At 50.7% G+C, this 21,537-nt stretch overlaps 8 protein-coding genes across 8 annotated transcripts; 5 read left to right on the top strand and 3 right to left on the bottom strand.

Moving 5' to 3' along the window:
• Positions 1-500: 500 nt before the first annotated feature.
• Positions 501-7,163, bottom strand: M430DRAFT_93061 (hypothetical protein; the record flags this gene model as incomplete). Its single annotated transcript, XM_024869756.1, has 4 exons — positions 501-1,767; positions 1,834-6,467; positions 6,521-6,812; positions 6,871-7,163. 4 exons carry the CDS (start codon positions 7,161-7,163, stop codon positions 501-503), a joined length of 6,486 nt encoding a protein of 2,161 aa, XP_024725201.1.
• Positions 7,164-9,134: 1,971 nt separating this feature from the next.
• Positions 9,135-9,398, top strand: M430DRAFT_46746 (hypothetical protein; the record flags this gene model as incomplete). Its single annotated transcript, XM_024867872.1, has 2 exons — positions 9,135-9,258; positions 9,310-9,398. The coding sequence occupies 2 exons, from the start codon at positions 9,135-9,137 to the stop codon at positions 9,396-9,398; spliced, it is 213 nt and encodes a 70-aa protein (XP_024725200.1).
• A 262-nt stretch (positions 9,399-9,660) lies between these two features.
• On the top strand, positions 9,661-10,135 carry M430DRAFT_32317 (hypothetical protein). The gene has a single exon (XM_024866146.1). It carries the CDS (start codon positions 9,846-9,848, stop codon positions 10,011-10,013), a length of 168 nt encoding a protein of 55 aa, XP_024725199.1. The 5' UTR covers positions 9,661-9,845; the 3' UTR covers positions 10,014-10,135.
• Positions 10,136-11,628: 1,493 nt separating this feature from the next.
• Positions 11,629-13,408, top strand: M430DRAFT_93758 (hypothetical protein; the record flags this gene model as incomplete). Its single annotated transcript, XM_024869786.1, has 3 exons — positions 11,629-11,728; positions 11,786-12,420; positions 12,479-13,408. The coding sequence occupies 3 exons, from the start codon at positions 11,629-11,631 to the stop codon at positions 13,406-13,408; spliced, it is 1,665 nt and encodes a 554-aa protein (XP_024725198.1).
• A 1,569-nt stretch (positions 13,409-14,977) lies between these two features.
• On the bottom strand, positions 14,978-17,802 carry M430DRAFT_24091 (hypothetical protein; the record flags this gene model as incomplete). The annotated part of the gene is made up of 4 exons (XM_024865009.1): positions 14,978-16,126; positions 16,179-16,184; positions 16,234-17,677; positions 17,741-17,802. 4 exons carry the CDS (start codon positions 17,800-17,802, stop codon positions 14,978-14,980), a joined length of 2,661 nt encoding a protein of 886 aa, XP_024725197.1.
• Positions 17,803-18,183: 381 nt separating this feature from the next.
• On the bottom strand, positions 18,184-19,420 carry M430DRAFT_46742 (hypothetical protein; the record flags this gene model as incomplete). Its single annotated transcript, XM_024867871.1, has 2 exons — positions 18,184-18,321; positions 18,374-19,420. 2 exons carry the CDS (start codon positions 19,418-19,420, stop codon positions 18,184-18,186), a joined length of 1,185 nt encoding a protein of 394 aa, XP_024725196.1.
• An 825-nt stretch (positions 19,421-20,245) lies between these two features.
• Positions 20,246-20,416, top strand: M430DRAFT_71492 (hypothetical protein; the record flags this gene model as incomplete). The annotated part of the gene is made up of 1 exon (XM_024869510.1): positions 20,246-20,416. A coding segment is annotated over one exon (171 nt), but the record flags the coding sequence as incomplete, so codon positions are not given.
• Positions 20,417-20,626: 210 nt separating this feature from the next.
• On the top strand, positions 20,627-21,319 carry M430DRAFT_131429 (hypothetical protein; the record flags this gene model as incomplete). The annotated part of the gene is made up of 2 exons (XM_024862190.1): positions 20,627-20,970; positions 21,023-21,319. 2 exons carry the CDS (start codon positions 20,627-20,629, stop codon positions 21,195-21,197), a joined length of 519 nt encoding a protein of 172 aa, XP_024725194.1. The 3' UTR covers positions 21,198-21,319.
• Between the last annotated feature and the right edge of the window lie 218 nt (positions 21,320-21,537).

The raw sequence follows: 21,537 nt of genomic DNA, 5'->3' as shown, positions 1-21,537 counted from the left end.
GGGGGGGGGTGAGGAATGAACACGATTGCAACCAAGGTTACAAGGCTATCGAAATCAGCTGAGATCTGTATGACCACTTGGTTGCACGGAGTGGCACTTGCGGGTCTTAGCTGCGCAACATTCCACGCCACGCAAGCTTTCAGACAGACCATAATGATCAGATACTCGTCTCAACATATTTTAAGCTAGCTTCTTTGCACTTTGGTAATGGGACTGCCTTTACTGGAGCGTGTGATTTGGGTACTCCGTAGAGTGAATTGAGCCGTGTGGCTATCATATTCGCGTTACATGGACATTATATAGAACAGAACAGAACATTCGTGCCTGACCAGATAAAACCGTCGTTCGCCATAGAGCGGATCCGAGGGATCCAGGAAAGGAAGAGAAAATAAGAATTAAAATAGACGCCACCAACAAATATGTCTTCGCTCCCCAACATTACATGCTCTTTGTAACAGCTTGACGCATGATCGAACCCAACATCTTGGCCTATGGAACAGTCAGCTTTTAATCATTACGGAGGAGGAAAATAGAAGGCAGGTGGGATTGGTATTCTGAAGGACTTTGCAAACGCTGCCGGAGAGTAAGATGGAACTGACCTTGTCGCCTTTCATCATCTGGAACGCGAAAGTCAGCAAGTTGTCCGATTTATAGTAGAATGATTTTAAGGAACTTACAGTGAAATGGTTCCCTGGCATATGGTGACAAGAGAACTTGTCAATGCTCAGATAGTTATCCCACAGGTTGGGACCAAAGTCGGTCCTATTATCGAGAAGGAATTGGGCATGGCCGTAGGGGAAGGGGTCAGGTCGTGGGTCTGTGGGGAGGTGACAGACTCCATCTTCGCACCAGATGGCCGTAACAACAGGGCATTTAGCAGGGTCAATCTTCTCTGGGGTGTATGTTGATAGCGCGTTGACCGATGCAGCGAAATGAGGCAAAAGCCATGCTGGAAGCTTAGACATATCTCCATCACCCAACAATCCGATTGAGGCAAACCAACGATGAAGGGAGGAAGGTAGCGGCTCAATGATATCGGGGCATGGTGAATCAATGAGAATGAGTTGCTCAACCTCCTCTGACATCTTGGTGAGTTGATTGACAGCCTCGAACGCGATTACGCCTCCCGCACTCCAGCCTGCCAGGATGTATGGACCGGTAGGTTGACGCCTTTTGATCTCCGTGATAAAACGCTCAGCCATTCCAACCACTCCAATGTTGTACTCTTCTGGCACCTTCATGAACGGGGAGTTAAGACCCCATACTGCGACTTCAGGTGACAAGTCAGGGATATCGACATAGGACGTGGCAGATCCACCTCCATCAGGGATCATCCACACATGTTTGGTGGCAAGGCGAGAATTTCCCTGCAGCAGAACAGAGGTCGCGGATCTGGTCGGCTTTATAATGCTGGTCTCGGACTCATTTCGAGCGAGAGCTGGCTTGGACTTGGGCTTGGGTTTGGAGTCAAAGCCCATAGATCGTTCGATCTCTCGGATTGTTTTGTTCACGGTCAGGAGATCAGCGGGTAGCGAAAGCCCAGTCTTCTCGCGAATGGCACCAAGGATGGAAAGGCTCATGAGCGAGTCCAGTCCAAGGGATACCAGATCGGCCGTATCCGTAATCTCGTGAAGCTCGAAGCCCATTTCTTCGGCAATTGTGGTTCGGATTATTTCCGTCACATCATTCTCTTTGCCACGCTCTGATCCACTGTCATCGAGAGGGGTGGTAGCCTTCGACTCATCATCTTCATCGGTGGCCGTGTCGCTGTTTGGAGAGTATGTGGTGGTGCTGGTGCTAGCACGGCGACGTTCCAACTCAGAGAGGGAGGACTCGGTGCTTGACCTGTGGCTCGCATTCAAAATTGCCGGGGAGTTCCTCTCGAACTTCGACAGAACCTTCTTGAACTCTCCAATAGTTTGTTCGTTATGGAAGTCTGATGAATGGACATCAATCTCCAACTCATCACGCAGTCTTCCACTGACACTGAGCGACATAAGTGAGTCTACACCAAGATCCGAGAAGGCGACGTTGTCGACCAGTTCTTCGATCCCAACCCCAATTTCAGAAGCGAGAATGTCCAGAGCCCGCGAAGTGACGGAAGCAAGTTTCTGGTTGACAGTTCCAATGGTTTCCATGGTGACTTGCGGCGAGGAGCTCCTGGTCATTTGAACCTTCTTTGGTGCCGGGGTAGGCTGTGGAGCAGGGCGACTGGAAGCCATGCCAGGAGGAGGAAGAAGGGTATTGAGTACCTTTCTTGGGATGCACTGGAACTTCAAGCCTCCAACACATGCGACAATCTTGTCGCCATCGAATACATACACGTCTCCTGCCATGATTTTGCCCGGCTGGGACTGCATCTTGACGTACGACCGGTAGGTCTTGTCCGCCGTAAATGGTTCAGCGACTTGGAGAGATTCCCATCCATGAGAGATGTAGACGCTCTCCTTCGAGTTGACCGCATCAGAGCCGTTGACAATGAACCCGGAGATGTGGGCAACACTGTCGATCCAGTAAGGACTACAGAAGAAGCTTCCATCTTTCTCGGTCGTTTGGAAGACTACACGGGCAGTAGCTTCCATGCTCTCACTGTGGAGAATGACTTCCTCCATGCCCCTGTATTTCTTATCATAGTCGACCAGGGCAGCGAACAGCTTGTATGCTAGGCCACGGCCAATCTTGTGTGCTTTGCCTTGATCCTCGGCTTCATGAAGCCAATCGATTCTAGATTGGATGAGGTACGCGTATCGTGCCCAGTCGGAGAGACATTTCTCAGTGTTGCCAAAGGTAACTTGACAAGTGGCATGTTCAACCAGGGAGTTGCCTTCACCACTGGAGAAGACGAGATCCGCGCGACCTTTTGCGGCGTTGAGCTTGGCAGTCAATCTCAATATTTGGGACTTTCCATCGGCCCTCGCTATCAAACTCTTGGGGACTTGCATGTGTGAAACGTTCATGGCGACATTCTTGGCGTCTGGTCGAGCCAATTTGTAGGCATAGTCGCAGACTGTCATTGCCATGTCGGCGTACAGTGACGAAGGACAAAGCATTGCACCATTGACGAGATGCCCCGATACCACACCTCGAAGGGCTGGCTCAGACATATCGGACTCTATCGAAACGGTAACTTCATCACCATTCACAAGCTCGCTTGTGATCTTCTGTACTGAGGATGTAGATAACTTCGAAGCCGCTTGAGTGGGTGCGGGCATGATTGCTGCAGGCTTGCCTTTGGTGAGGCACCAATCGCCTTCGTACTGGATCCAGTAATTCTTGTTGTCGAAGGCGTAAGCTGGAAGATCCAGAAGTCGAAGCGCGGAATCGAAATCTCTGTGGTATTCGTTCCAGTCGATTCCCATTCCGGCTGTGTGAAGGGTGCTCAAAGTGCGACTAAGGGTCTTGTATGCACTCTCACCTCTTCGAAGTGTGGGTCCACCAGTGGTTGCGGCACCGAACGTAGTCTTCACCATCCCGAAGCACACCGGATGGGGTCCGACTTCGAGCCACACAGTCTTTTCATCAATCAGTCCACCAGTCTGGGCCGATATCATTCCACCGATGAAGTTGACAGGGTCTCTTGCATGCTTGCGGAGGTACGCAGCGTCAATGGGCTCGGTGAGAACCTTCCCCTGAAGAGATGAGATAACAGGCACCTGCTCCTTGGAAAAGCGAACAGAGCTCGCAAGGCGCTCAAATTCATCAAGGATCGGGTCAACTTGAGCAGAATGGAACGCAAACGGCACTTTGAGCTGCGTGCACTTCAAGCCCAGCTTGCCCAGCTGCCCTGCGACGTTCGAGATAGCCTCGGCCGTACCGCCAAGGACGGTCTCCCGGGACCCATTGAGGCACGATACGCACAGATCTTCATTGCCGCTCAAGATCTCTGAGAGAACCTTGGCCGACTCTTGAACCGCGAGCATGGCGTGGGTGCCAGCGGGGCAGTTGTCGACCAATAGTTGGGCCCTCTTCCCAACCAAGTAGATAGTGTCACTTGCAGACAGGACACCAGCAACATTGAGAGCAGCATACTCTCCCAGACTGTGTCCGACTACAGCATTTGGTGTAATACCCCATGATGCCCAGAGTCTAGCCAAAGCCATCTCAAAACAAACGAGGCCAAGTTGGACGACCACAGGGGAGAGTTTATCGACATCCATCTCGCTACCATCGATCAGGGGAACAAAGCTTGGGAACCCGTGAATCAGGGCAATCTTTTCGTACTCTCGAATGCTGTCTTTGAACACACTCGAATTCTCGTACAGCTCTTTGCCAAGGGCGGCATAGTGTGATCCCTGGCCGGTGAACAGGAAAACGATCTTAGGTGGGGTAGAAAGAACGGGCGCTAGGTTTTCACCATGGAGCTTTGCCATAAGTTCAGCTTGGATTTGAGTGATATCAGATCCAGTTACTGATACTCGCCAGTTATAGTGAATGCGGCGAGCCGTCGTCGTGTAAGCCAAGTCTGCAACGGATGTCGTCGGGTTGTTCTCAAGATAGCGATTGATGTTTTCGATGTTCTTGAGCAATGACGACTTCGACTTCGCCGTAACTGCGACTACGTGCATAGAGCGAGGATCGACCTGCGATGGTGTGTGAGTAGGGCCATCTTCTAGGAGTAACCCAGTGTTGCCGCCGGCAGCGCTGAAGTTGCTGACATAGATCCGACGACTACGACCGTTCTTGCTCTGGAACGGAGTTTTGTGGAATGCGATATGGACGTTTCTCTCGTCCAAATCTTTTGGGAAAGTCTGGTTGATGGTACCCTTGATGCCGACGTGTGGTGGAATGGCATTCTTCTGCATCATCATCAAGCACTTTATAAGTGCGGTAACACCGGATGCGGCCTCACCATGCCCAACATTGGCTTTCACAGCCCCGAGGAACAATGGTTGGTCAGCAGTTCTCCTGCGAGCCGGATCTGAAGGAGCAAAGACATTGGTGACAGAGCGCATCTCAGTGCCATCGCCTGCTTGTGTACCAGTCCCGTGCATCTCAACGTAATCAATTTCGCGAGGGTCGACTCCTGCTTTGCTGAGAATGCCTTTGTAGAGCATTTCTTGTGTTGGACCATGGGGATGGGTAATTGAAATAGCATCTGCAGAGTGGTTGGTCGCCGTGCCTAATATAACGCCCAGGACATTGTCCTTGTCAGCGATGGCATCGTCAAGTCGTTTGATGATGACAGTTGCACAGGCATCGGCTCTGCAATAGCCGTCGGCCTCGTTATCGAACGTTGCACACGGGCCTTTCTTTGACAAAAATTGTCCTCGACTCAAGCCAGCAAAAATATCGGAGTTCGTCATGCAAGACAGACCACCGACAACGGCAGTATCACAGTCTTTGGCCCATAGCGACGTGCACGCCAATTGAATCGCTGCAGCGCTTGAGGAGCAAGCCGTGTCAATATTAAAGGACGGCCCGCTAAAGCCGAAGTGGTAATTGATGCGACCCGGTCCAAATGCTCTCACACCTCCAGTGATGAAGTAGGTATCGACCTCCTGAGCAGCATTGATCTCTCGCCAATCATCACTGGTCTGGCCATAAAAGGTTCCAATACGATCCAACTTCGTAGATCGAGTCCTGTTAGGGACATAGCCAGACATTTCGAGTGCCTCATAGGCAGTTGCGAGCGCGAGTCTCTGCATGGGATCCGTCTGGAAAGCCTCTCGGGGAGACATGTTGAAGAACCTTGGATCAAAAAGACCCGGATTCTCAATCCAACACCCATATGGTGTATGGCTGGTATTCCTGGCTTTTCCGGTCGGGTCGACATGTGTCTTCACATCAAATCGGTCTGGTGGGACCTCCCGGTGGACCGCCAATCCCTGCTCAAGTAGCTCCCATAGCTTCTCATGACTGGCGGCATCGGGGAATCTGCCAGCCATTCCAACGATAGCAAGTTTCTCACGGCCAGCGGGTCCGTTGTTATCGGCACGGTTTGCCTCGCGCTTCTTGGATGGGCATCGGCGTAAAATGACCTCGAGACTCGTTTGGGCATTCAAGGCATTGGACAGGCTTTGCGCAGCATGAGTTGGCCCAAATGGAATGACCTCGCACTTCGATCCTCGGTAACTTTGAGCTTTCTCAACGCACCCTTGCAAAATCTTCTGGAATTGAAGCGGTTCTGTGAGTATCTCGCGCACCACTGACAGTAGCAGTTCCTTGCAATCCTGATCCTTGTTGTAAAATGACCCGGTAACGCACGACATCACAGGGAGTTTTGGAGTGGTCTCGCTGAGCTTCCGGCATAAGGAGGAGGTTTTGAGACGCAGTATCTTCTCAAGATCAGCGTCGGAGTGTAGATGTGATGCGTGGTATGGACCACGGATAGAAAGTGGGACGGGTGCTTTCTCAAACTTCTCCTGTTGTAAGAGAGCTTTGAGTGTCGAAGGTGCGCCACTGATCGCGATGCTATTCGAATTGACGGCGCTTATGTAGGCTCGCATGGCTGGTGAATCTGAGTACCCCTGTTCAAGTGTCAGCGGTCGTTCAACAGGCAAAGGCAACAACAATATCGTACATTGGATTCATGGAATTTTGTCAAAATCTCTCCTGCCCTCGCCTCATCGATCTCAGGAATAACATAGGTCCAACTTTGTGCTATCTCGCCCATGCTTTCGATGTTTTCCGCCATGGTGTTGACATAAAGGCCCACTCGGAATGCGACCAGGACCATCTCCACAGCGATCGGTATCAACATCGACAGAGAAGGCGCACTTGTGATGGCAGTTGCTGCAAAGAGGCCAGTACATAGACCAACGAGATGGCTATCCTGGGACCTCGTGATGCCATCATGTGATGCCTCTTCGCGCCTTAATTCACAATATCAGTCAACATTCTCAATAACCACCAAAACTCGCAGGAACTCACTCGATGTAAAGCGCCAACTGGGCAATGCATAGTAGGGCACTGTCCAAAGCCGCGTTCTTTTGCGCTTGAACATGATAGCGCTCGTTCAACTGTTGGATTGAATTAAAGGTAGGTATCCTTCGGCGGTCGATGTTGGATAGGCGATCAACTTCTTCTTGAAGCGCCGAGTTGGTGCGCTCCAAGAATGCCTTGGAAAGAATGCCATGATCTCCGCGACTGAGGAAATCAACCAAGCACTCATGGATGTTCAATGACTGATCTCCAAACACGAGGAAGGACATCTGGTCAGCCATTCTTGCAGCCTGGCCCAAAGACTTGGGAATGGGTATACTGGGCTTCGTCGAGTTATAAGGAGCATGAGACAAAAGTAACATACGGAGCGGGCTTCTCAATAACAGCTGTTGAACGATGGTGGTACCACATTCGGCGAAATGTAATGGCTAGAACGTGATAAGGGAGTGTTTATTTTCTAATCCTTAATGCCGGTGGTGGAACCAGTCCCCTTTCGACGTCACGGCAGCCCAACCGGGGCCTCCGGACAGGAGTGGACCTGCCAAGGTATCCGAAGAATGACATGCTACACTTGAAGTGAAGTCCGAGGAGAGCTGAGGTTCTCGAAAATCAGAGCAGAATGGGCAGTTGAGTTGCCTGCTGCTGGGGTGAGGAAAAGCAATGACTGTCCGGCAGGCCACCCGCCACAACGCGATTCTCCGGCCATGTACTGGTAATCGATTTCATGCCGATAAGCTCGCATCTACAAGAGAATCACAACGTCTGTATGCCGAAAAAGTTACATTACTCGGATTAATCAAGAGGGTAATTCTTTGTGATGCAGTTTTTCCCTATATCTCTAAATTTAAACAACATAAAATCAATAAACTTGCAAGGCTTTAGAGCATGGGCGTTCCCTTCCCGAGCTTCGTCGCGGGTAACAGTGGGCCAGAGTCCACAAGGCGCTAGTGTATTTGGACCGTTGCCATGGTAATTGTCAATGCCCCAGCTCTTCTAGAAATACGGGGTGGATACGGCACTTGCTGAAATAATGATTACGAATTGTCCTGAGAAACAAGGAAGTGCAGATTCCGGAGCACATGACGGACTACGCATCGTAGAAAGATAAGAAATAGTCCTGTGTCCTGATCTCCAGCGCAAGGCTTCTTGCGGCACCACCTGGCAAAAGGCTATTATTACTGCATATGCAACGTGGTAGCCCGTACGAGGACCAAACACGGGATCTGACCACAAGGTCGCCCGCCATGCTTTGAGCCCTGAGACGGGGTCCAGCCCAGGGCCACTGGCCTCGGGGACCTGACTGTGCCGTGCGGGACGACTGATCCTTTGGAACACGATAAGGGCGCCTTTGCATGTCCGGCCTGCAGCGGTACTACCGCCTGGCACGGTGTGTCAATAATCGACTCAATAATCTGTGCTTAGATGGAGGTTGGCCGTTACTCATGGTGCGTCGTTGAAATTGGCGAGACTGCTCTGAATCACGCTATGCCGCAACGGAGCGCGCCATGCCGAATCCAGCGCGGTTGGTCAACGGACGTCCGCTCACTAAGAGGCCTCGCGAACTTAATAGTTATGAATAGCCTCAGACGGACTCCGGGCGCCGCAAATCCTTTGTCCGCTATCCTTCGTTGGAGACGCCGTTTAAACTCAAAGGCAATAATGCATGTCACTGGCGCCCAAAGCAGCAAGTGGGCTGGAGCTTCTCTCCTTTTGGCAAATCCTATGAGCTGTTCTTCGACTCTCTTTGCTCATATGTTGAGTCGTTGCGAAACCTGTCAGCTCCGGACAAGCCTTGTACAATCATACAATAATGACTGGCAACAGACACTTGCTCTCGTATGTCGCTTTGCCCTTTGCCACCAGCAATGTAATCCCTTTGAGGGCCAAGGCTCGTATGGAATATACGATGGCTGGGAGTAAGCCCAGCCACTGGAGTGTGGCTGGCTGGTGCAGAATCCTGATGATTGTCGTGTCTAGTGCTGAACAGCTCTCACGTTGGATAGCTCTCACGTTGGACAGTTCTCACGGAAGTCACGTTGAACAACATCCACGTTCGAAAATGTAGATACCAATGTTGCTCAAGGCAGTGACCGAAGCCTCAGCATGCCTCATGTCCGATTCGCCATGTGCAGTATACTTGGATCGGATGTGCATTCTCATCTGCGACCATTTATAATTGTTTGTCCTCCGTTCCAACTGGTCTATCATCTAGCTGGGAATATATTTCTCAGTGCGAATGTCGATTGGTAATGATGGACTCCGTGTGGCTCCTTCTGCCCGCACTCTTTCTCTGCGTGTTTGGACTGTACAGCTCGCGGGGAGACCCTTATCGTCGAATGTCAGCCGGGGGGGTTCGGAAGCTGCCAGGGCCATGGAGTAGGGAATGATTGTCTCTATTTCTGTTACTGTTTCTCACTGAAGCTACAGGTCTTCCAATTGTCGGTCGAGTGCGTGATATTCCAACAGAAACAACATGGCTGCATTTCTACGGATGGTCCAAAGAATTTGGACCCTAGTCACAGGCAGGAGATGTTCGGGATGACACGTGTCTGGATATCTTCTGAGGGTGTTGCAAAAGACTTACTCTCAAGAGTCAAGACGGGGGAACATCTTTTCCGATCGGCCAGTGATAGACGATCTTCCGATTAACAAGACTGGGGGGAAGTCCCTGCCATTGTTGGGGGAAATTGGTATGACATGCGTTGCCCAGGTTTCAGAAAACATATTAACAATGACTGTTCAGAAATATGGGTACGGCAGCGTAAATTTGGGACGCATCTCATGACTGGAGGAGCGCGAAACTCAGAATTCCACTATCAAGTCATCGAAGCAAAGCACCTTGTCTATGGCTGCTGACCTCATATTCGTCATACCGAAGTCTCCTTGAAGATCACTCCCGCCGCAATATCTCACGTCTTGCATGGGGCTTCCCTGGTGACGCACCAACTCTACAGCGCGTCACCATGGGCCTTCTCAAAGTCAATTCTCCATCCGGTGCTTTGCCCAACGTAATCTCACTTCTCGCAGCACTGCCCAAGGGTCTTTCCCACTGGAAGAAATACGAGAAGATGCGGTATCAGGAGAAGCGAACCTTTTCCATGGCCCAGCTGAATAGACTCCGTAGAGAATGACTTGCTGGCACGGACAGACCCTCATGCATGCACATGTTCTTCGAGTTTCAAGAAAAGTCCCGTGTTGATGACCCTGAATTTGCAATTCAAGTTGGGATGATGGCTGTTGCAGGAGCTTTGACTCTAGCTACTCCAATGATGAGCTTTGTTGTGGCCATGATCTTGTTTCCTAGTTGGTTGGAAAGACTGCAGGAAGAGCTTGATACAGTATGTGGAGATAGGTTCAAATGAAAGACATGGAGAATCTGCCTGTTCTGAGGGCGATCGTCAAGGAGGTGGTGAGTTGTTCCCACTGGTTCATCTCCCCGAGTCAGAACCCAAACTTACAGGTCCATCAGCCGAGCATTAGAAATTCCCCACGCCTCCACGAAAGACTGTGTGTACAAAGGATACTCCATCTCCCCGGATCTACAGTGCATAGTGGTAAGCCCTTCAGTACTATTTGGATTTTACTCTTTCCACGCGGATATCTCTCAATTTTGCATCTCGCTACTTGCATTTTGTTACACACACCGTATTTCTTGTCTTGAAGCATATTCTGCGCATTTCCTTACTCGTCTTAAACACAAATCTTACCTTTTTCCAAGGGTATAACCCGTGACCCCGCCTTCTACCCTGGCCGACGCTTTCAGTCCCGAGCGTTTGGCTATCATCCAACTACCCCACGTACCGCGAACCCCTCACCAAATACCCTAGTCTTGAGGTTCATTCACAGTTTGTTTTGGCCGCCGAGTCTGTATGGACTTCGACAATGTCATCCATGAACTCCTCATGGTATGTGTTGCCATGGCCTGGTGCTTCGTTTTAGAAGACTGGGGAGGATGGGAAAGAGCTGCCGGTCAAGGACCTGGAGTACAGTAGTTTACTGATTTCCAAACCAGATTGGGCTCCCTCTGAATTGAGGGTCAGGAGTGAGAAGAAGAAGCATACGATTGTGGATATGTGGGATGAGACAAAGGAAGGAATGGGAGGAGAGAGAGGGTGGTGTTGAGTTTTGTCGGAGGAGGTTGAGTGCTTTCCTTTGGATTTCTTCTCTCCGTTTTAGCGCTCCTGGGGCTTACCCGCTTTGTAGGTAATGCTTGACAGATTGCGGTGTCTGGGTTCATGCTGGTTGGAGATGCGGTTCGGCTGGTTTGCAGCAGCTTCTCGAGGCTGGTTGGGACGCGCTGTTTTGTATAGTTAGCTGCTGGCTTTTCTGTACTTCTGAATAGCTTTGTCACAGTACTCCCCGTCTCTCACCGATTCCAACAATATCTTCTTGATCTTTATAGTCTCCCTCTCCCCTTCCCCCTTTCCCCTGACCCCGGATTCCTTCTTCGCTTAACCCCGCAACCGTTTTCCATCAGGAGTATTGCCTGCCTCGGTCCGGCATTTCCGATGCACGCTAGAACGGTAATTCGAATCTCCAAGTGGGGCGGTGGGAGCGCGGAGGTTTGAGCTTTATCTACAACTCGGCCGCTTGTAAAGAAAGGATTGCAGATTTTTGTCTCTCTTCAACAGCACAACACTAGATCTCGCAGTTGCATATACAGTACACCAATAATTGTGACGACTGCGCTTCTGGCTTCGAGGACTTGGCGATCCCCTCATTCCCCGCACCTGTAAACCCCGCGAGATGCCTACTGAATCTACATACCCCAAGATAGAGATCCCAAATGTTGATCTTTGGGAGTTTCTGTTTGAACGCAAGGATAAGCAGTTTCCGGATGATAAAGGTAACTCTCCCGGCTCTCCCAAACTCACAGAAAGCTAATCGAGGGATGGCACGATAGTAATCTACACTGATCCTGATACCACCCGCTCTTACACCTACGCTCAAGTCCGTAGCACTGCCATTGAGTTTGGAAAGGGTCTGAAGTCTCAATGGGAGTGGAAACGCGGCGATGTCCTCGCTCTCTATACCCCTAACTGCATTGACACGCCTGCCATCACATGGGGGACTCACTGGGCCGGCGGCATTCTCTCCCCCGCGAATCCGGGCTACACTCCTGATGAGCTCGCATTCCAGCTCAAAGATTCAGGGGCCAAGGCTTTGGTTACGCAAAAGCCCTTTCTGAAATCCGCATGCGAAGCTGCAGCGAAGGTGGGCATACCAGAAGAGAGAATTATTCTTATAGGAGATCAGAGGGATGAGACAGCGAGATTCAAGCACTTTACCAGTTTAAAAAACCTTGCTGGGACGGCGAGATACAGGAGGACTAAGGTGGATCCGAAGAAAGACCTCGCATTCTTGGTCTACAGCTCTGGAACGACGGGCCATCCCAAGGGTGTTATGCTTAGCCATGAGAATATTGTTGCGAATACATTGATGATCAAAGTGGCCGAGGGTGGAAACCTGAGTTGGAAGGGTGGCAAGGATGGAAGGGGTGATAAGATTCTTGCTTTCCTGCCCTTCTATCACATCTACGTACTGACCCCTCCCCCCGATTGCTCAGAAGTAGCCAATGACTGATTGTGATCAACAGGGCCTAACATGTCTAATCCACCAAAGCATGTACTCTGGTTTTGAACTGGTCGTAATGCCCAAGTTCGATCTCGAATCCTTCTGCCGACACATTCAAACCCACCGCATCACCTTCGCCTACGTCGTCCCACCCGTCGTGCTCATGCTGGGCAAATCCCCACTGATAGACAAGTACGACCTATCCTCCGTCCGGATGCTGAACTCCGGCGCCGCGCCCCTGACGCGTGACCTCGTCGACGCCGTCTACAAGCGTCTAAAGATCCCCATCAAGCAAGGCTACGGCCTCAGCGAAACCAGCCCCACGACACACACGCAGCCCTGGGAAGACTGGAACAAGACCATCGGCTCCGTGGGCCGGCTGCTCCCCAACCAGACCGCGAAATACATGTCCGCGGACGAGACGGAAGTGCCGGCCGGACAGACCGGAGAGCTCTGGATCAAGGGCCCCAACGTGTTCCAAGGCTACCTGAACAACCCCGAAGGCACGCGCAACGCCAAGACCGAGGACGGCTACTTCAAGACGGGCGACGTCGGCCACCAGGACGAGCACGGCAACTTCTACATCACGGACCGCGTCAAGGAACTCATCAAGTACAAAGGTTTCCAGGTGCCGCCTGCCGAGCTCGAGGGCCTCCTCGCCGCGCACGACAACATCGACGACGTAGCCGTCATCGGCATCTACAACAAGGAGCAGGCGACCGAGGTGCCGCGCGCGTACGTGGTGCCCAAGAAAGGCGTGCAGGCGACCAAGGAGACGGAGAAGCAGATTATGGATTGGTTGGCGGCTAAGGTCGCGAGTCACAAGAGATTAAGAGGAGGCGTCAAGTTCGTGGATGAGATTCCAAAGAGCGCGAGTGGGAAGATCCTAAGACGGTTGTTGAAGGAGCGGGCGTTGGCTGAGGAGAAGAAGGCCGAGAAAGCTAAACTATAAACCTCTCCGTTATGTATCTAAATGTAAATATCCCTGGAATATATCAAACCCGTCCAATTATCCATTATAGCTACTGCATTTACAGGACATGTGGATTCAGACGGTTGTATCACGAAGTCATTCACTGCAGGGAAACTAAGAGTTGACGGGCAAAAGCCGGATCGTTGCTTCATGAATCATCTATCTTACAAAGGCTGGCCTTCCCATGCGCGATAAACTCTCCCACAACACGGAACCCGGAGCCCCTCGTTGCCTGACTATGGGGGGTGGGATGGGCGGGCGAGCTCGCACCGCCAAGACAACCACCGCACCCCTGACTGCTAAATGCAAATGTTGACCAAACGAGCACCAGTTGATCTACCACCTTCTATCCAATGTGCGCTATTCCCTGGACGACCTTTCACTTAGTTGGATCCGAGGGAATGCTTCTTGCGACATGTCATCCGCGGTCCTGAGAGCCCATCCGGACTGATATTCTATACATCTTGAGGCCTGCACCAGCTCGACTCAACTCATTAACTCGGCGATGTCTAGGTGCGCCGTAGAGGTCATTCATCCATCTCTTAGAAACCTTGGTCCTGGTTTGGAACCATCAAATCTCAGATCTTCGAACGGCTCTGATGAATGCAGCCGGCTCATCCTCGAGGCTAGTAGATCCGTTTGTCCATCAACAATGCCAACAGGTGATCTTGCAAATGTGCATCTCCACCTGGTATGACAGACAATTGTAAGCTCCGCCCTCCAACGATAGCTCAATGTCTCTGGCCCAGGGGCAAAGCGCCAAGCCTCCAGTCCCACCCAACTGGATCGTAGCCGGTGCCCCTCCTTTCCCGTCCGTGAAGACCCTTCAAACATATTGATTAAGTGGCGCAAGCTTCGAGAGTAGCTGGCTACTCTCAAGGAAGACGTGACCATCCCAACTCGCCGCCAAAAACGTGGCGTTCTCACCAAGACGTTCTAGATACGTATCGTGTATCCAGGATCTTCCGGGGCCGAGTCCCCGATGCTGGCTTCGGAGCAAAGTCATAGCTTGCGATGCTATGCTTACTATCACGCTTATCTCCTTCAGAAAAGATCCCGCCATGGCGGTACCGGCAGTCTCCGTATCCATAAAGGCAGTGAGCTCACGTGGCCTTGGTAAGTGAGCCTGAGCCCAAAACACACCATCTGCTATACTGGCATTATGGACTACTGCCGTCCGGGTATACAGAAAGGTTCCGCATACCGTTCTTATTCCACAAATATCTCATTGAAAGGTCCACGGTACCCAAGGCCTTTTAAAGTCATGCCCAGGACGACATCACCGAGTCGACACCATTCCTTGACTCTGGTTAGGATGGTAGAGCTTTCTCGGACATCGGGCCCATCATATCCAACTATTCACCTCCCGGTGGGCATTCCTTAGAGCCCGGGCCGACTTTCATGGTCCTTTCGAGCCGTTTCAGTGATTGATCCCTGATCCCCTGCGGGACAGATGACGCTGGTCGAAAAGCGGATCGAGAAATGGAGCCTCGCAATGCTTCAGATCAACTCACAAAAAAGATGATATCAATAAATCTGGTGGAGAATCTATCCAAAGAACTCGCCAGCCATGAGAGTCTCCCACGGTTTTCCCGTCTCCCAAACTCGCTCCATCAAAGTGCGAGCTTTGTGAACTTGGGTCATACCGAAACGTTCCACGCCTTTGATCCTCTCCAGTATGTCAGCCCTTTGTCTCTCGTCTTGAGTATCGCAACCGGCAGTGAACATTGGGAAGAGAAGGCAAGCTTCCGCACTACTGCCTCTCCTGACTTTATACAGCGCGCCGAATATTTCGCGAACAGCGGTCTGAACGTCATTATGTGTGGAAGGCTTCCCAAGAATTCGTCGATGGAGATGAACAAGACCGCCCCAGTGGAAGGCTTCGTTGGTAGCTGCCATTTCGAGACTATCCCATTGATATGCCGCTTCTCCGGTGGATTGCATATGCGTGCATGGTTTTGCAGGATGCAGACGGGAAGCAGCGAGATCAGATTCGAGTTTTCCAGCTCGGGCCACGACGTCATCCGAAGGCTGCCAATCTGCTCGAATTGAATGGTCGGGTCCAATACGCTCACTATCGCATATTCTGGAAAGCTCCGCGATTTTTGCGAGGATCCTAATACAGCGACTAGTGAAACCGAGAATACAGTCGATCTGGTAGTCATCCTCTTCGTCTATTTCGTAGTCAAGAATCCAGGTAGATGAAGAAGCGTTGGCTTTTCCACCACTCAAACTTCCTAGAACATCGAGATAAGCGAACCAGCTCCATAGAAAAGAAGAAACCTTGTCGCCGCGAGACGCAGTCTTCATTCGTTGTGGACCACCTCTAGCTGCTATCATTTGCCGAGCGGTATCCAAATGGATTTGCCAAGGGACCGAAACGCCAAAGGCTTTTGGAGAAATTATTTCGAGAGAAGCAAGCATAATAGCTGTCGCCAGATTTGCGTTGGATATGATTTCACTTGGATGATCAAGAGCGCGTCGAAGATTCGGAAAGATATCCTGCACCCACAATGCGATCCGGGTAGCCGGCTCTGGTTGTCGCAGCAGACGAGCCCTATGAGAAGCGGAGTAGGCGAGCAGAAGGTTAAGCAGATTGTCATCTTGCACGGCCATTTGGGGCAGGGTGCTCTTGAAAGGATTGGAAGAACAGTTATGTGGAATTAGACAGTCCGCAGTATGGTTGATGAAATGATGCTAGAATAATCAGTCTCACTCAAGTTATATTACCCATATATATGAGGCTTACAAAATACTTCTAGTATGTTAGCTAATTGTTTCCAATAACAAAGTTTCGCACTTACCAATAAATTCATAGGATTCTCCAAAAGCTTGCTCGGCAAAGGCTCGAGCGCTCGAGGAATGCAGACAGGAACGGGCTTGTCGTAGTAAGCTCCATTTTCCAAAGCAGTGCTGCTTTCTTCCATACCGAATCCAAATTCCATTGGCAGGAATTCACCATCCGCACCCAAAACAAGGTCAAGGTGGGCCCTTGTAGAAACAGGTGAGGATCCGGAGATTGCATTCATATCATCATTCTTGCCAATATCGAGGTCCTTAAATCCTCTATCGATGCCATAAGTAGTTGTATCCTGATATATATCGTGAGATTGGTGGGACCAATCCTGAGCGCCCCGGTTTCCGCCACCAAACGTCCGGTCATTCTGGTAAGACATGCCTGGTGGAGCAGATAGTAGTGAACTGACTGACAGGCGGCGGGGGTCGGGAGAGTCATGCGTAGGAGGTGGTGAGAGTCTCGCCGGATACACCTTATAGGAATCTCTCAATGCATCATCACTGTGGCTCGACGCTGGAGTCAAAGGAGTGCCGGCTGAATTTGGAGCTGCCAATATAACACTGGAGGCTTGAGACTCGATATTATACGTAGTAAGGTAAGATGTCATGTTCGGAGGCGGCATCGTCGGATCATAAGACGGACTGTTGGCATCTTGACCAGATTGGTAGCGCACACGCTTGAGCGGCCTGTCGGAGTTCACCATGTCCGGCGGGGGAAACTCACCATTATCTCTGGCATTGCCAAAGAATGATGGTGTTGATGCAGAGCTTTCAGAGCTCGGCAAGGCAGTACTCCGGCTAGACAAGGTACTGGCGGCGGGGCTCCCGATTCCAGTTTCACTGGGAGACGAAACCGCATCTTCCAGCGCTCGGGCTTGGCGAAATCTAGGGACTGCAGGTGGGTGAACTGGCATTGTGCCTGGTGTAGGAGAATGGCATCGCTCATAGCTTTGCCTATATTGGGGCTCCAGTCGACCATGCATACCACCGTACGTACTATCGTTGTACATTGCCGCAGTTGAGCCAAGTGAAGCCATCAGTGCCGGGTCAATCGTCGACATCTCGGAGGGTACTGATCGAGGAGGCGGCAATTGCGAGGCTTCCTGTTGCTCTTGGGGGCTTTGGTTCGCGAAGGCGGGATTAGACCGTGGCTGGCCTTGCATTTCTACAGCAGCTGACTGATGTTGCCTCCCAAATGGCGAGGTCTGAAATCCCACCGGCGATGTTTTGGGACCTCCTCCTGAGACCCTGGTGATAGGTCTGCTCGGCCCAGCACTTATCATTCCAGCAGAGAAATTTATCTGACCCGGTCCTCCCGACACTTCCGCTTGCTTCTTCCCTCTACCTTCCCAGTTCAACCGTATGCTGTAGTCGCAGGTTTCGCCTTGTTTCTGGCAGTTGAGGCATGTTGGTCGGGTTTCATCGCACTTCACTTTGCGTGTCTTGCAAGGCCTGCGATAAGGTTAGCATATGAAACGAAGTTGAGGGAAACGACAAAGGAACACGAGAGCATACCAACAACCATTTCGACTCCTCCTCTTGGGCTCTGGAGCTCCAGGTTTCTTGGGCCGCGGCATAATGACATCGAGAGCTGGGGTTTCTGGATTCTACTGTTCTCTACACCCAATATACAGGCCCTAGAATAAAACCAATGATGGGTGGGGGTTAGCGATCCGCGCAGGAATCTTGTGCGTTGGAGACCTGGCGCTCAGAGACTCTATTTGCACTAACATATCGCTGGGAGACGTGGATGCAATTGAAGCCGTGGAGACATATGTCCAGTGGTGGTGGGGTCGGCCATTGAACGATCGCCAATTCATTCGGACGGAGTGGAAAAAGAGTCTCCAGCGCGCTCCAGCTTCTTGCGATTGCGCTAATCGATAAGGTTTCGTGGACGCCTGATAAATAAGGACTAGCTATAACTCGGTTGGAACAGGGGTATCAATTACAGGTTTGCTTTACAGGATTTCTATGTTGAGGATCTTGATGTCTTCCTCGGGTTTCTCTTTGTAGACCCTCGTGTTCTCAATCTTATGTATGACATCCAGCCCTTGTATCGCCCTGCCGAAGATGGTGTGCTTATTGTCAAGCCAAGGCTACCGGAGAGTTAGTCTCGTCCCATAATAAATATCGATGGAAAGAACTTACAGCCTTCTCAGTCGTAATAAAGAATTGACTTCCATTCGTATTGGGCCCCGCGTTCGCCATGCTGACAGTGTACGGCTTGTCATGCTTCAAGGTGCTGAATTCGTCCTCGAATTCTTTCCCCCAGATACTTTCGCCGCCAGTCCCATCCCCTAGAGGATCACCACACTGGATCATAAACTTGCGAATAACTCGGTGAAAGATGGTATTGTTATAATATCCTTGCTTCGAGTGGGTAACGAAGTTTTCCACGGCTTTTGGCGCCGCATCCGGGAAGAGGCGGATACGGATATCTCCATATGACGTGTGGATAACGGCTGCTGTTCCAGTCTGTGCTGCTTTTGCCTCGACGGCTTTCTTCGCGTTGAGGATTGTTGGTTTTTCGTTGTGGATATCTCGTTCGGATTTAGAAATCTCCTCATCATTTGTGAACATATAGAATCGAACTTTGCCAACTCCAGTGGTGATGAGAATGGGATCTCGAACTTCTGCTTCTTGTAAAAGGGGATTGTTCGAGGCCGCCATCGCGACTGTGGTTACCCCTTTCTTCTGCGGCTGCCCCTGGTATATCGCAATATTAAGAGGCCTGAAATTCTCGTCCTTTCCGTAAACCTTAACAACCCGATTTGTATACGTGTTCAGCACCTTCGTCCCCAACATAGATCCATAGATGATAAAATGTCCCGTCTCGTCGAAAATAACGTTAGCCTTGTTTTGCATCGCCGGATTTTCGATTTCTCGCTCCGTAGCAAGACGACGACCGAATTCAAGGTCCTCGAGCTTCTGGAGGGCAGTTCCAGCTTGCTGCATCTCTTCAATGGTTTGTAAAGACTCGTCATAAGTTCGGTACAGCTTCCCGGTTGGAAAATCAAAAACACGAACTTTCCGGTCCGGAAAAGAGAACGTCGCAAATTGAGAACCAGACGGTGATATCGTGAGACTCGTCGGAACAGATTTAGCCTTCTTAAATTCGAAAAGGTTCGTGGAGCTCTTGTACTGGAAGACATTATCAGGCTTCTCATAATTGTCAGGTCGCCAGTATTCAAGCATGCCATTTTCATCCGCCGAAATGACACAGTCGTAAGCATCATTAAATGCCATTAATGATACCACACTTCGATGCAGACCTGAGATTGTGTGTATAGGCGTCTGGTTTTCTCCTCTTCCGTCATAAATCTCTATCGAGTGGTTGACCTCATTTGAGACGGATAAACTGTTCTTGATCAAGAAGAGTTTCGGGGAGAGAGTAATGTCGGCAAGGAAACCGAAGATGAATGTCCCGAACGCAATAGTGAGACCAATGATGGTCAGGTATTGGTAGTGCCATCCGTAAGAGTCGTTAATCGCGGTAGGATAATCGACGAGGTATTTGAAGGACAGCGAGAAGGAGATGATTCCGAGAAAGTGGAAGACGGCGGAGATTCCGCGGGACGGAGAGGGTAGGCGCTGGAGGGGATGGTAAGCCATCAACTTCTGCGAAGAGGATGGCATTGTTGTGGAATTGCACAGCCGCTCAAATTCAACGACAGAGATTTAAGGACAGGAAATGTTTGTTGTGTGAAGTGAGATTTAGAGATTCGATGTTGATCTGCCTTGCGAACCCACATCCCGATTTACCAAGGTACGGAGCCGGTACCTGGGTACAGGTGGAAGCCAGCCGTGCGCTAATTTAGCGTAGAAATAAATGCCTGTCTTCAGCCTTACTTCATCTCCCTGAGGTATCGAATTCCCTGTTCCCTCAACTCGACAATCCTCGACGCGACTCAAGATGGCTGAACAGGATTTGGAGACGAAGTCGAACAAGCGGGCGCGATCTGAGGACGATGGTATGTGCAGCTCCATCTCATTGTCAGACTTTCTAACCGCGTAACAGAGTCCTCGTCCGACGACGACATGGGACCACAGCTCCCGTCTGCGGAAGCCCCCAAGAAGAAACGCCGCAAGCTTCCGTATGAAAAGCTCTACATCTCTGCTCTCCCTGCCTCGGGACGATACTCGAAGTCACTCATGCACAAAGAGCAGTTGTCTTTTGTTACCATGACGCCTTATACCGACTTCCTCATCACGAGCTCGGTGGATGGCGTGGTCAAGTTTTGGAAGAAGGTGGCAGTGGGTATCGAGTTTGTGAAAGAGTTCAAGGCACATGTTGGAGAGATCAAGAGTGTTTCCGTGAGCACAGATGGCAGGAGTTTCGCGACGGCTGGAGCGGACAAGAGCATCAAGGTTTTTGATGTTTTGACTTTCGATCTCCTCTATATGCTGAGTTTGGAGTTTACTCCAAAGTGTGTATGCTGGATCCATAAACGCGGCGCATCATTGCCCCTGCTTGCCCTATGCAGCGCGCCATTGGAGGTCCTGATTACTATTCTGTATTGGGGACTTGTTGCGATTGACAGGAGGCTGGTGGTTCCGCCCGAGGTAGAGATCAGTCTCTATGCGGATGTGGGATTCCATGCAATGCCGGCGATCCTACTGACGATTGATTTGCTGTTCTTGAGTCCGCCGTGGACGCTACATGCGCTGCCTGCCATGGGCTTAAGCTCGGTGCTAGCGGTGTTGTACTGGGTGTGGGTGGAGCATTGTTATAAGTACAATGGATTGTGAGTTCTCTCATCTTTATAGCTTGCTGGACGATTTTCTGACACATTTTAGCTACCCATACCCCTTGTTCGAGCAGCTGAACATGAATCAAAGGGCAGCAGTATTTGCGGCAGCAGCATTGACGATGACTATCAGTACGGGGATGTTGCAGTGGTTATATGGTAGGGTGAATGGGTTGAAAGGGGCTCAGAAGAAGAGCACGCCAAGCAATATCAAGGGCGAATGAAGAGATGAGATCACGAATGTACGAATGTGTATACGAATGAGCATGACTGCGGAATTGGGTGTTAGACCAGCTTTAAAAAGTTCACGACTTGTTCTGTAGTAATGCTACTGACGTATTTCACGTTTTCATTCCACTATATATCGTGATTCCACTGATTTACGGGGTCCTATATACTACCTACCTTTGCCTTGCTCCATCCGTTTCATTTAAGCCATTGCACTGTATGATCATTTTTGGTATTTCCCAAAAATGAACGAGAATTTATTTCACATTTTCACATGAAACTACTGATGTATATGTCATGTTTTCCGCCCCGTATCCGCCCATCCGCCCCCCCCCC

Source organism: Amorphotheca resinae, assembly GCF_003019875.1.
Source record: "Amorphotheca resinae ATCC 22711 unplaced genomic scaffold M430scaffold_1, whole genome shotgun sequence".
NCBI lineage: Eukaryota > Fungi > Ascomycota > Leotiomycetes > Helotiales > Amorphothecaceae > Amorphotheca > Amorphotheca resinae.
The sequence above is the reverse complement of the archived record's forward strand: the minus strand, read 5'-3'. Positions and strand labels throughout refer to the sequence as shown.

What these genes read in the sequence shown, in the direction of transcription:
- M430DRAFT_32317 (XM_024866146.1), top strand. Translation starts at nt 9,846, where the DNA reads ATGGGCCTTCTCAAAGTCAATTCTCCATCCGGTGCTTTGCCCAACGTA.